This window comes from Calypte anna, chromosome 6, assembly GCF_003957555.1.
Source record: "Calypte anna isolate BGI_N300 chromosome 6, bCalAnn1_v1.p, whole genome shotgun sequence".
NCBI classification, from domain to species: domain Eukaryota; kingdom Metazoa; phylum Chordata; class Aves; order Apodiformes; family Trochilidae; genus Calypte; species Calypte anna.
Genome location: NC_044252.1, coordinates 20,284,565 through 20,298,851, shown reverse-complemented (window position 1 = coordinate 20,298,851; position 14,287 = coordinate 20,284,565). Strand labels below are relative to the sequence as shown.

The window sequence follows — 14,287 nt, the reverse complement described above, 5'->3', positions numbered from 1 at the left end:
CTATGTTTGTGTACTTTTCTTTTATATGTTCCTTTCTAGGTATCAACAAGTCATTATTAAATATTTGTGCATTATGGCTGGGGAGGCGGGGGGCATAGAATTCATAAACATAATTAGTATTTTTAAAGTGTCTTTTATGATTAAAAGTTATTTCTACAGAAATAATGAATTTGTGTAACATACTGAAGTTATGTAACAGCAGTGGCAGCAAAACCAATATGAAGAAAGATTAAAAGGTTTAAATACATACTTAATATAAGCAACTGTTTTTGTATCTAGATGCCTGTGATAGCATGTGGAAGGGAAGAATGTGTCAAAGAAGTTTGGGATCTAAAATATATGCAAATGAGAAAAGCAGCAGAGCTGGTGATTTGTCTGCAGTGGAAGATAAGACAGCTACCTGTCATAAGGACTCCTCTGTAGTTACTGTGGTGACTGGCAGAGAAAGTGGTTTAAAGGAAATGAAAATTGATTTGGATAGTGAGAAAACTCAACATTCTCAACTTGCAACTCAAGCTACAAAGTGCAAAGAAGACGACAAATGTGCAGTCTCTACTGATAGTTTTGCTAGTGTTGCTTTGGATATAAGATCATGTGGGTTTGACCTGGAGAGAGATGGCATTTTTAGGAAAGGTTCTTTGAGAAAAATTAAAACCTTTCCAAAGCTACCACTTGAACCTGCAGATACAAATAACTTTTTTACCTCTGTAACCAACACTGGACCACAAGCTAGGAAAAATCACGTGCTGACACAAGATTCAGTACCTCTAGACAATAATAATGAGGTTGCTTTTTCAAAGGGAAATCTTAATACATTTGCTATTCATAGTTCACCAAAAATAGAACCAAAGACTCACCAGGTTAATGATCTTCATTTAGAAGCTCCGTGTGTATGCACACAGGTGTCTGGCCTGAATCTAGAAGAGGATATGTCACTTATTAATGGTAAAAAGATAGGTTTTACTTCATCTGGTTACAAAGAAGACTGTTCTGATGCTACCTCTGAAATGCCAAATACACATAGTATGCTAAAATGCCCAAATCAGTCTATTGCTGGAGCAAATATACTAGACAACTACATGGCACTGGAAGACTCTTCTGGAACTTTTCAAGGGTCAAATGAAAATTCCGTACCACATTTTAACAAGATGGCTTCAGTGTTAACATCAACACCCAGTGGGAACAGATACGGATCAAACCTGATAAGGTCTCCAGAATTAAGCAGCGATGTGATGAGTGCAAACAATAATGAAGATAATCTTTGTGGAGGCAGAGGGTCAGAAATCAAAAGTAATGAGCAGGTAGTAAAAATAAAGTCTTCATTATATAGTTGCTGTAGTCACTTATGTGGTGATGAAATGACTTAAGTACCTTATGATTGCTTCCCCTGTTGCTCCCTCTAGCATTCTGAAAATCAGATTTTGCTAGTCTTCACACTGCAAGAGTTAATATTGGGAACATGGTGATGACCCCTCTTTCCTCTTCAAAAGTAAAGTGCTACAGTGAAGTTTGTTATTTCAAAATCAACTTTAGTTTTAATTTTTTTTTAATACATTGAGTATTCTTGCTAGTGTGTTAGAGCAGCATACTTAAAAGTTTATTGTATTTGTAAGAGAACTTTACCAAAGCATATGTAGATTTTTAACTCTTTACATTACTGTCAATGCATAAAATTCACTGCCTTTCAGTGGGCTTCCTGTGTGATTATGAAAATTACAGAAAATTTCCTGACTGTAAACCTGACCTCATTGAAATCAATGGCAATTACCCATGTGCTTTGGGAGGTGAAGACCCCACTTTCTTTTTTTTATCTACGTGTACATTTAAGGTTTTGAAAGTTGTACATATATTTTATCTGTTCTGTGTTCTGAAATTAACACTTCTGTGTTTGTTATGTATATTTCATGAGAGATTTCAAAAAATGTGCACAATATGATTGAATGATTAATATGTTTTCTCAAACATTTTGTCTGTATAAATAGCTAAATAAGAAGAGGGAGAGTGGATAGTGGTAGTTCATATGTAGCATGTTATGTCCTCAAATTACAGATTTTCAGGGTGGACAAGTTTGGTCTCTGACTAGATGGTTTTCTCTTGTGCCACACTCAAAGAGATGCAAACAATTCATGGGATGGGAGAGCTGCTGACTAAAAATGCAGGATGGCTGATGCTTCTTCAACTTTGCTGTGACTTGATAAAAATGAGCGGCACAAACTTCACACATTTCATTTCCAGAAATTATGCTTAGGTGAAGATGTTGATTTTTTCCTTAGCTGTTTATGGACAGCTCAGCCTTGCTCTTCTTTGTTAATAGTCAGTCTTATGGCTATCCAGTGCAGTGGCACCTAGAGTTCTTTTCAGTGTTTTCAGTCCCTCTTTTCACCTTGCCCAAGCATCTCCACTGAAGTAGTAATCTAGGACTGTCAAATGTGGAAAGTTCCTTTCATAATTCATCATAGTTAAAAAATGAATTCAGCATTGAAGATTTTGTTCTAACTTTTTTTTCCCTTCCCTATCTCTTCTCCCCTCAATAACATGCCCTGATTAAATTCATACTGCAGGAGGATAGGAGGGTAGTAAATATTAATAAATACTACATGGCATGATTTTGGTTTTTGGGGAAGCTAATAATTGTATGCACATTGAGTTATTTAGTTATTTAGTTTTTAAATCTCACAGGTTCATTCTTCAGGCTCTGGGAAGAGGCCCTTTTATTGTAGGCACGTTGACTTGTTTTTTCTTTTTAACTTCCCTTCCTCTGCTTCCTGCTTTGGACTATACACCTTACATACTCAGAAGAGAGTGCGAAGTAATTACCAGATTTATAATAATTCCAAAGCCACCTGCTTTTGCTAGGCCACTTGTTACTCAGGATTTACACAAACCTGCTTTATTTGATAGATGTACTTGATTTTCTAGTAAGGACCACAGCAATTTCAATTTCAGTCACTGACTTCTTAGTTGTTACTATACATCGCTTGTCAGGCTTGTTAGCATAAGAAATTTAGATATGTCTTAGGATTCAAGCAACAACTGTCTTCCAGCTTATGTGCAAATTTCTTTTCTGAATGGAGATTTTATATTCTTTTCATGCTGAACTCTATAAACCCAGGGATTACTTTGCATGTTATTCATCATGGAGAGGATGGTTAAGATAAGTCCATCAGATCCCTATAGGACCACTTGGGTTTTTGGTTTTGTTTTGGTTTTGGTTTTTCATTCCAAGAAATGAAGTGCTTAATCACTTGCCTCGAGGTGGAAGTGAGATTACTTAACCCTCAGTGTTAACTAGAGGTGTGGTGAATAAGCTGTCAACACTTAAAAACATAAACTGAGTAAAAAATCTGTTGAAATAAGACCTATATTTTGTCCTTTCTGAATTATCAGGGCAACTGTCTAGTTACATGAAAATACTTTCAATAGCACTTGTGTTTGGCACACACAGAAAAGTATACCGAAATATGATGTTACTTCTGTCATTCTTCTGATATCCGCTTCTTCAAATGCTTTATCATCAGCTTAAATAGTGTTCTTTCAGCCTGAGCAGAATTTCATTCTTCCAACTAAGTAAGCTCTTAGAAGAAGTGTAAGGTTATCCTGCTCCCACTGAATTCAGGGAACAATCACAGTGAATTAGAAAAAGTAACTATCATTCCACCTACCTTAAGAAGCTGTATTGTAATAAGTATGACTTGAAATGAAGACAGCAGAGCGGTTATTCTCTATGAAACCAGAGTTTTATGGCTGTGTTTTCAGGAGAAGAAAGCTTTTATAGGCTCATGCTCTGTATTATTTTTTAATAATTGATGGTAGCAAATGTTCAGGTTCTGCCACATAAAATTACTCTCTCTAGAGCTTGTTAAAATCCTAAGTTGATCTTTAAAAACAAAAACTTCGATTACTTAACTGCTGTATGGAGAAGAAGAAAAAGCCATTTAAGTATATCAACATCAGTGAGCAACACCTTGGTTTCTCAAGTGGATGTTTCCTTAAATGCTGAGCCTAGCCTGATAATCTTTGTTTTCTGAAAGATGGTCACTCATTTTCAGTAGTTATTGAACTTTATGGCAGATACTCTTTTAAGTCTTCTTATCTAAGGAGTTTTGTTGGTTGTGGTTTTTTGAGTTTTGGGGGTTTTTTAAATATTTTCAGCTTCTTTTTCTTCTCCTGGAAAACAGATTGTGTTTCTCAGGCTTATGAAACATACTTTCTGCCTCCGTCTTGCCTCCTGGTAATTGCAAAAGTGAAGTCATACTGTGCTGTATTGGATGTGAAAAAGTTACAATTGATGTCTCAGTATACTTTCAAATTCCCCTTTATTTCTCTATGCCAGAATTTTACCAAATACCTAAAAATGTTTTGGTTTTTCTTAGAAGCTAAAACTTGAGTCTGAGATTTTGTTCACTTACTGCAAAGGTACAAAAAGTATGAAGCCCCAGCTAATGGGATTTCTATCATGTGGGCTAAATAGAAAACATCTCAGTTTTACAGCACTGCTCCTTCATTAGTTTTCTGTAACAGGTAAATATGTTTGCAGCAAGTAGAGCTTTTGGAATAGTATCTCTATCATCTCTTTAAGTGCTTCTTTTTCATTAGAGAGTGCAATACCGATCCCATCAGGTTGAAGATCAACCTTGTCTACTCTAGTGAACAGACAGTTTTTCTTGCCTGTCAATACATCTCCAGTGGATGATATTTTTCTAACACTCCAGCCCTGCTTCTTAATGTTATGTGCTTTACTGCTAGTAAGCATTACTAAAATCACTTGCTTGCTTTTGTCTGGCTACTGCAATGTATCGTGTGAGAATTTTCCTAGTATTTTTTATATTTTTGCATGCCATAAATAAATATTTTTCACTTCAAGTTTGAGTGGGGACCTTTTATTTCTCTAACCAATTTAATTCCAATCAGGTGTGTCTCATCTCTAATGTTTTTAAATGTTGCTCTGTAATTGAAATGCCATGGCTTCTACATGGGAAGGGTTAACAGTAACCTAGCATGTATTAATTATTTTTCTGTTGGTCATTCATACCCAGTCAAGCATGAGAGAAGTGAAAAGCCATGTAGCTAGAAAAAGACACTTGAACACTGGGGAAATAACAAGTGAAGGAAAGAAAATTTGTCTATTCCCAGAGTGATACTTAGTAAGAAGACAGTAATGAAAATCTCGTTGGCTTAGGCTCTTTAAGATATGCCGGTATTACTTTCATAAAATATAGTATCTTGGCATAGTCACAATGATTTGAGAAGTATGGGTTAACAATTCTGGTACCAAGGATAGTGTAAAAGATCTGTTATACGATGTTTGCAGCACTGGTGAAAAAGCACCACTTTTTCATCAAGTGAGGTTTAAAATGCAGGTGTTTTGGCACAAAACAAAATGTCACCTGTATGTAGCTTTAGGCAATAAACAATCATGTGGCTTTTTCATGTTTTCTGTCAAAACTTCTATGCTGTGAAAAATATTTTATTTTAAAAACTGAGTTATATAATTTGTATTGTGAAAAGGTCTGGTTTAAAACAAGAGAAAATTTCAGGAAGCAGCATTGGTTTATAATTTTGTTTGCTCTTTGCAGTTGTGCTGGTGATATTAATAAAATTTTTATATCATTATTTAAATTTTAATGCTTAAATTAAGTGGACTTAAGGCCTAACAGATGCTGAACAGTTGTCTTGAACTTGCTTTGCTAAAATGTCTAAGACAATACATGCTACAGTTTGGCTCAAAATGTCAGTGTTTTGTAGCACTTGTTTTGTTTTCCGGATGGCTGAGAGGGTTTTTTTGAAGTTGCAGTAGATAGTAATAGCCATGAAAGAGAGTCTTGCATGTTAAAAAACAAAACAGCCAAACCTAAGACAGATACCTAAATGAGGTATTTTTACACTTCAATATTTGCCAAAACATAAACAGGTTTGGAGGAATTCCAATGTGTATTGTGTTCAATACCTGCTTTGAGGCTTTAATAAAAACTGCCTTATAATGTTAGGTTGAGAAGTGTACTGTTTTTCCTTTGGAAACTATTTTAACCAGACTGCATGGTTTTCATCACAGATACAAATGTGTGATGGAACATGTCTTATGTACCTTGACTATATCAGATACCTTTTACATGATGTTAGATTGACAAGACCTCAGCAGGTTTGAACCCTTAGGCTTCAGATTAAATCTTCCAGAATTTTTGCTTTCTGGTATCAGAAGGTGAGCATTTGGAATAATTAGGATGCTAGAATGACTTTCTCAAATAATTTTTCAGGATTAAAAATAATCTTTTGACATGATCAGGGTGGGGGGATTCTTGAAATATAGTGAGAGACAAGAGCAGTGGAGTCAGTTATTATCATAACAGGAAAAAAACTAGCATATGACTGCTAGTTAACAATATTAGTATTTGAAGTTTAAAATTTCTTTAGAATGCTTGTCAGAGAGTGTTCACCAACCTGTAACCAGTCTTCATTCTTTTTTTTTCCTGATGTGGGTTAATTTGACCATCATGTGGGTGGCAGTGATCCTTACTTCTGCTAAGATTTGCTTTTCTTAAATCCTTTTTTCTTCTGAAACAGAATGTCAGTTTCTGGTAACTTTTCATCCTCTATTTTGATATCCATCACTTACACTGTCTTCTTTATTGCCATAAACTTTTGCTGCTGCTTTTAGGGTTTATTCCAATTTTCCTGCTGTGCTTAAATCTCTGTCATTTCTTTCTTCTAGAGAGCTTTGGATATCCTAAAAGTGATGAGAACTACCTTTCAGCTTTCTGCTATACAATTAACTTCAGCCTCCAGTTTAGAGAGTCCTCTTGCCCTTGCTAGCCATTCATCACCTTCTCCTGAAGTGAGAAGTGACTTGTATATGCAGTAGAGGAAGTCCGTCTTTCTCCCCTGCAGCTTTTAGAGCCTCTAGGGACATAAACTTCAATAGGAGGGATTTTCTTACAGAGAAACATGGGTCAGTGGTTTGTACTTACAAGAAAAATATTCCCAAATCCCCAAACCTTCTTAATGTACTGTGGAATTCCTTTTTCAATTTCTCTCCACTCATGTCAGCTTCACAAGGTGAATTTGAAGACTTGCTGCTGCAGTCATTGTAGAGTGTCTGTGAGCAAAGACATTTGAGGCATGTGAGAACCAGGATGCTATGGAAGGGGGAACGCAATGCTGATCAAGGATAGTAATCAATCACCAGTATGAAGCTCTGTTTTGAATGTTCTCTAGTCTAATTCATTCTTGTGAATATCTGATCTCTTCCTTCCTGCTGTGTAATTGCTGGGGTTTTAAAATCAGACAGTTCAAGAGCTTACTTTTCTAACATGCAGGAACACACTGGTGTAACAATTTTTCACTCCAGGATGCTGATAGCAAAATTTGAGAGTGAAGCTTGACGTTATTACCTGGCTTCAAATCTGTCTATGCTGAAGTTAATTTTTGTGATATGCCACAATGGAGTGTAGAAGAATAAAAACATCAAATTAATTTTGTATCTATTGAAGGTAGGCAGAATATAAAACAATTTAAGTAAATCAAAAGGTGTGTCTGCTGGCATATCTTGTTAAAAATTTATAGTTTCTCTGGCTCACCTTCAAGGAATATTTAAAAAGTTTAAATTCAAAAGATTATGTTCCTTGAGAAGATCTTCTGGTGAAAAAAAGTTATAAACCAAGTTTCAGCTACAGAATTCAATGTGCATATATAGCAGGGAAGCTATTTCTGTTTGCTGATCTTAATTAAAGCTAGTGCAGTAGTCTGTTCATTATGTGATTTATTATAAAACCCAAATAGTGCTTCACCAGAGGGCGTTTCATAGCCAAGATCATAAAAAATGATAGTGCAGAGACTTCTTAAACATAATGATGTACAGCTATCCTGTGTTAGAGAGGCTCTTAATCTATTTAGATTTTTACAAACGTCGATTGGGTTATAAATGTGTCTGAAGACAACAGTTCAGAAGCTTCAATTTTTGTTTCTGTCTCCTGAATTAATCCTGAGTTGCTTCTGGTAGTTCTTTTCCCCAACATGGCCTGAATTTGACATTTAAAGATAGCTTACTGTCTTAGGGCTGCATATGCAACAGAAAATGTGCTGTTTTTTTGAAATAGTTGGATGGGTTTGCTCTAACCTAGAGGTTTCTGCCTACAGTGAATTTTTACCATTCTTTTGTTAGTTGAATGGAGATCGTGAAGTGCAGCTGGGGCAAGAGCCAGTAGTAGTGATAAGCTCTTCTCAGCTTGATTGGGAAGAGCTGTGCAGTACTGTGAATGTCAAGTTCTAATATTCACCCCCCCAGAAAAGCTGCAAAATGTAAAACATGGATTTTTTGAAGTACAGTCAGTTTACATGGAGCAGTATCTTTGTCACAGTAAGGTGTTATTCCAAATCTCAAAAGCTAAATTGTTAGCCAGAAAAACAAATTCTGTTACCACCGATTGAGCAGTCAGAGATTAAAACCAGCACATGCTTGGACTTAAAATAAACCCATCATTAATTCTGTCAATATTGTTAATGTCTTTCACAGAAGAATAAGAAATGATGAAATCTTTAAGGTAAGACTTGTAATGCAACTGTGAGGGTAAATCACTTTTGAGTGTGGGGGTGGGGTTTTTTTTAGTGATCATTTGGTTTTTTGTTTTTAAGTCTAGGGGATTTCCCTATAAATAAGTGCTATCTTTGACATTCTGAAAGAATCCCTAGCATGATAAAAAAGAGCTTCCAAACAGCTCACTTTTTCTGAAGCAGTTCTATTCCTGAAATCTCACTTGAATTACACTTTTGTTGTGCAATTAAGTAACTCCTGGTGTGATGCTTTTTCAGTAAGAAGTATTACTAGTTCACTACTAGCAAGTGCAGTAAGTGCCTTTTCTAAATGATTTTAGGTGCATTTGTTGTATACTAGGATTGCTTTTTCATTGCATCAGTAAACATTTTGGATTTGACTTAATTTTGAAGAGCTTTCTTCATCTTCACTCTTTTTCAGCGGATCTCTCTCAAACTCCTGTTGTCCTGGTATGGTAAACCTCTGAAAGACTATGAACTCTGGGCATTATGTCACGAGTGCTTATGTACTCTGCAGACTTGTATAGATTATCCAGGTATGATCTTAATTGTCTTTAAATGTCTGCTTATTTCTATTCATTGTATTAATGTCTTCTTTGTTCTGTTTATGCAAAATATCTCAACTTTAATTTTGTATACAGAAAAAATAATAGGCCGTATTTGTAATTTCACTCTCCTACATTGCCACTTAGAATTTTTACTCAATTTGGAGTTTTCTTCCATTTAAGAATATCTTCTTTTCTACATGTTCTGAGTTCTGATAGCTTTTTGGGGGAAAATAAATCTTTGTTACTTTAAGCAGTGAAGCTAAAGTTGTCTTTATGCACTTGGGGATGAAAAAACTGTACTGTGACTCTTAGAAGAACTAGGGACTTAAATCTTGAGAGCAGGAGGATATAAGTTTTCATGTATGTTAAGAAAACATTTCCTCTCTTGTCTGAATTCACTTGTGACAAATTATTCCTGACGTATTTTTGACAGTGCAAGGCTGTCATTATAAAGCACCCAGGGTCTGGTCATTACATTACACCTTCCACATTTCCTTTGCTTCAGTTTATAGAAAAATTATCAGAAATCAACTTCTGCAAGAGAAATGGGGAAGTGTTTTTTGACAGAATTGAACTATGTTGTATATGACTGGAGAGAAGACCATCCTAAATCTCTAGGCATTCTGAACATTACCTTAGCTTATACTTATAATAAATCTGTAGCAGTTCTGATAAACACAGCAGAGGTTTCCACCACAACCACCAAGCCTTTCTTTTTTCTTGATTTAAAAAAGTCTGGTTTTGAGAGTCTGGGCAAGGATGAGTTTGAAGTCTGTAACTGAATACAAACAATTGGATAGTAAGGTACAGGAAACCTACTGCATCTTTCTGGTTTTCAGCTATTTTATCTTTTATGATATAAAACTGTTAAAAATAAAATTGGCAGTAAAGGGAGAATTCTGAATTCTTAAACCAATTTTACCCTTAAAACTAAGTATTTTAATCACCTTGCAAGAGAGAGGTTATTTCAGCCTCATTCCTAACATATGTGAAGATCTGAGCACAGAGGGGCTGGGAGTTTAGCTTAATAGATCTAACAAGCCTCTGTTACTGTACTTTAAAACACCTAGAATGCTTCAAAATATTAAAGACTGAGTTGTGATCTGAGCCTTCTTATGTAGCCTGTAAAAGCAAACATAATGATGCAAACCACTAAATGGAAGGCACCTTACTTAAATTTCCATATTTGACAAATAAAACTACCTTGAAGTTGAATACTGTTTTCAGATTTAGAATTTTTCTGCCAGAGGATTTTCTCCCTGTTCTGAGAGTAACTGTGCACTGTGGAATGACTTAGATGGTGTGTAACTACTTCAGTGCTCACACACGTGTAGTTGTCTCATCATTCTTTTTGAATAATACTGTTACTAAAGGTGAAGCTGATATTGTATAAAGCGTTGGTTAAAATATCCTCTGCCTTTACACTGGTAGAGTAAGATTGGTAGCTGATGAGTCATAGTTAAAAGATATGAAATGTGGAACAAGCTGGATTATTTTTTATTTATGCACTTAAACAGCCTTTCCTCCAAATCCTTCCTTGATTACACTTTTTCCATTATCTTAAACAGGAATTATCTCGTCAAGAAAACAGGCCCCAAAGCTATCTTCTTCCCAGTATTTTTTAATTCAATCCTGCTGCAAAAGTTGTTTGTACCCTCTATTGATACTTCACTTATTTACTGTTCTCTTACCAGAGGATGTTGCTTACATGTTCATGAATGCTTTAGAGAACTCAGGTGAGAATTTTCATGTTGTAGTGTGCTGCAGGTTCAGTGCCAGAAGAAAAGATTTTGAGCTTGAGTTCTCAGAGAAACTACCTCTGCCAAAATAACTAGTAAAGGTTCAGGAAAGCTTTGCTTTTCAAGACACATAGTTCTGGTTCATCTTAAATATTATTGAAGGTAGTAGGCAAAACTGTATTTACATGAAGCATAGTGAACAACTTTGGCTCTCAATGTACTTTTGTAGAGGTAACTACAAAAGCAAAAGCATAATCTAATTTTTGTCTTTATTTTTTTCCATTACACCTCTTCAGTTTATTAATTAATAGCATTTTTACTCTTAGATTTCTAATATTTTGTGTAATTACTTATTTTGATGTCTTAACATTAACATTCATTTAAGAATGTTTTCTATATTTTTTTTAATAAGAAAACAGTGTATTTTATAGTAGTTTTTAAAGGCAGGACTACGTTGCTATTCAGTTCATTTATTATATTGAAACATGTTAAACTACATGTGTGCTTTGAAGATATCAAGCAGATAGTCTTATCACAAGTCCTTCATCATTGCATTTATATGACATGATCTCATTGCCTTGGTGTTAAGATCCCGAAGGACTCAGTTCATTTAAAATACTTTTAGAAGTCAAGTTATTTCTTTCCTAACTATGGAAAAATTTCAGAGACTTATCTTGTAAATACCAATCAACATAATACTTCTTCAGTGGGAGACTGTCTCTTGTAACTATTTGTGCAGAAGTGGACTCCTATCCCATCCTATCCTATACCACCTAAAGGAGTTCTGGATCTGGGTACATGTGTCTCAGCTGTCTCCACAGACTGAACCCTCTATTTTGGTGGGACTGGAGGAAGGGACAACAGAAGAAATGCTTAGGATGAATTTGCTATCTTTTTTTTGGTACCTTCTGAGAAAAGTACAGTACATCTATGTACAGTACATAAAATCGTATTTATTTTGTTGCTTTGTTTCTTTCTTGGTCTTCCTTTTCAATGCTGAATATAAAGAGAAGAGACTTCCTGTATTCTAAGGCCTTTTATTTTTTGTGTTCCCGTTTTGTTTTACTTTCTTGTATTTGTTCAGCAGGAGTTGCTTTGGGTGATAATGCATCTACTGTCTTGTTTCAGGTGACTTTTTTTTTAGGTATTTTCTGTTCTTGCATTAGTGTTAGTTAAAGCACCATTTATTGTAAGTTAATTGCTGACATTGCGAATTCTGTTTAAAATTATTTTATGTCTTTTCATTAGTGTCAGATAGCTACAAAAAAGATATTTACTGTACCTTGCCCTTTTCTGGATTGTTTTGCAGTCATCTTATGTTTGGACTCTGTGCTGATCGACAGTCATGGAAGTATCTACTTTGAAGTTCCAAAAGCTGAAGGTAAACTACTATATTGTCTGCTCTGTTTTTGTGTCTCTTAGGAGGGAGTAGAGAAGAATGTAAATATCTTACCTTTTGCTTTTCTTTTCTCATTTAGAATCTTGCGATATGTTTTATTTAGCTCCTGAAATTGAAGAAGAGGATGTAGATACTGAGAAGGTAATGTGGTAGATTTATGTAAGCTGACATACGTTTTATCAAGACAATTGTGTCCCTCTACTGCTTGAAGAAGAATGCTAAACTCTTCTAAGATTCTGATAATATTTCTCATTTCTCCCAATATTTACTGGTTATCTGTCATTTTTTATTTATGTTGATCTTATGTGAGATTAGTAGCTTCTAAAAAATTATTTTTGCCTTCTAAAATTGTTGGAGTAACTACCAAAACTCTTTTACGAATTGGTTTTCCATAAAGCTTAATTTTTTTTTTCCATTTCTTAGCAGTAAGACAGACATTGAAGTCATGCTTTCCTGTTCTGGAGGTCATAGTAAGAATGGTATTTTAAACTGTCTAGGTTAAAAGCTCAAACATTAATCTTATTTGGCAGATTGGGTAAAAATAATATCAGAAAATTTTTACTATGGAAATACTCTGAATTATGTCTCTTACCAATTCAGTTTCCCTAGAGCTTTTTGGTTTATAAGCCATTAGGAGCTCAGACAAAAGATGATAAAAATGTTAATAAATAGCATGTCTCCACTGCAACTGCATATGAAATGCTGACTGTACTGCAGTGATCTTAAGAGTTTAGAGAACAGAATTTACAGTACCTTCCTATTATGTAACAAGAAATTAGGTAACAGCTACCTTGTACCCCGTGAGTCCTATAAAATTTGATATAACTGTCATGAATCAGGAAAAAAGTCATTAAAAATCTACTAAAGACAGAGTTTGACTTTCTGTAAAATCATTTGTAACTCAAAAGTGCTTATTTATCTTCTTTGAAGTTGATCTTTCTTCTTAGACTGCTTTGATCCTGCATGCAGGTTTTTCAAAAGCTTCAGAAGCTTAAACTAACCCTGAATATAATACAGCAGTTTCATTATACAGTAGAAATTAATAATCCTAAAGTCTTTATGCTTTAAAATTTTTCTTCAGAAAATCTGAAGTAATCTTTCTTCCTTGTTTATCTACGTTATAGAATGAGCTGACCTGGTTTTTGTTTCTGTATTTGTTTTGAGGGTTTTTTTCTGGGATTTCTTGAATGTTTTGGTTGTTATAAGCATTATGGTATGGGAGTCAAGACTGTGTAGTGCAAGTCACAGTAACTGTATTGCTTCAGGAAAAGGAAATTTTTTGTAGACTATTCTGGACTGGATTGCAGGTTTCTCCTAAACAAGTAAATTTAGATTAAAATTGTGAACCATTGACCTCTTGGAATTCTGAGCCTAAGGGGAAGAAATTTTTTGTTTTGGTGGGTCTACTTCTACTTCAGATATTTTTGTACCTGTTAGAATTCTTTGTTCAATAGTTCAAATGCTTCACAAGTTATTTTCTTTATAATGAATTTCCTTGTTACATTGTGTTCAATGCTGTTCACTTTGCTCAGCACTAAAAGACTTTGTTCAGTAGGACCCCGTTATCTAGTACTGTGCTTAGGTTTCTGTCCCTTAACCCTTTTGAATATCTTTCAGAGGCAATGTGAAGAAAAATAGTGTTTTAACTTTGTCAAAGCTTGTAGTTCAACACTTGTAGTACATGCTAACATATGGAAACTAAGCATTAAGTAGACTAAATCTGGCTCTATCTGAAAATTGTAATTCTTCACATGAAACAAGAAATCATGTGAAGATCAAGTACTTTTCAAGGTCTATCATTATGGCAGCTTCAGTTGTTCTAGCACAATAATTGCTAGAATAAATGCACAATACCTTGTTTTTCTGATGGGTGTAATCTTCTCTGCAAAATACAACTCGTAGTGGCTAGCTTGTAATTACTGTGTGCCCTTTCCTTGCTGAATTATCATGACCTGTTTTAAGTAAATTGTGCAAGGCCAGGTTTAATGGTAGGACTTTAAGGCTTGCAGCAATCTAAGTTTTTACATGAAAATGGAATCCTTCAAAGTTATTCT

General features: G+C 34.9%; 1 protein-coding gene across 1 annotated transcript in view; it reads left to right on the top strand.

Annotated features, from left to right (window-relative positions):
- The window catches only part of KNDC1 (kinase non-catalytic C-lobe domain containing 1), a 60,827-nt gene that overhangs the window by 24,198 nt on the left and 22,342 nt on the right, over nucleotides 1-14,287 (top strand). Inside the window, exons 6-9 of the mRNA XM_030453427.1 lie at nucleotides 280-1,301; nucleotides 8,969-9,083; nucleotides 12,144-12,215; nucleotides 12,313-12,374. Of these exons, the coding sequence (XP_030309287.1) occupies nucleotides 280-1,301; nucleotides 8,969-9,083; nucleotides 12,144-12,215; nucleotides 12,313-12,374 (1,271 nt within the window). The remainder of the gene's footprint in view (nucleotides 1-279; nucleotides 1,302-8,968; nucleotides 9,084-12,143; nucleotides 12,216-12,312; nucleotides 12,375-14,287) is intronic.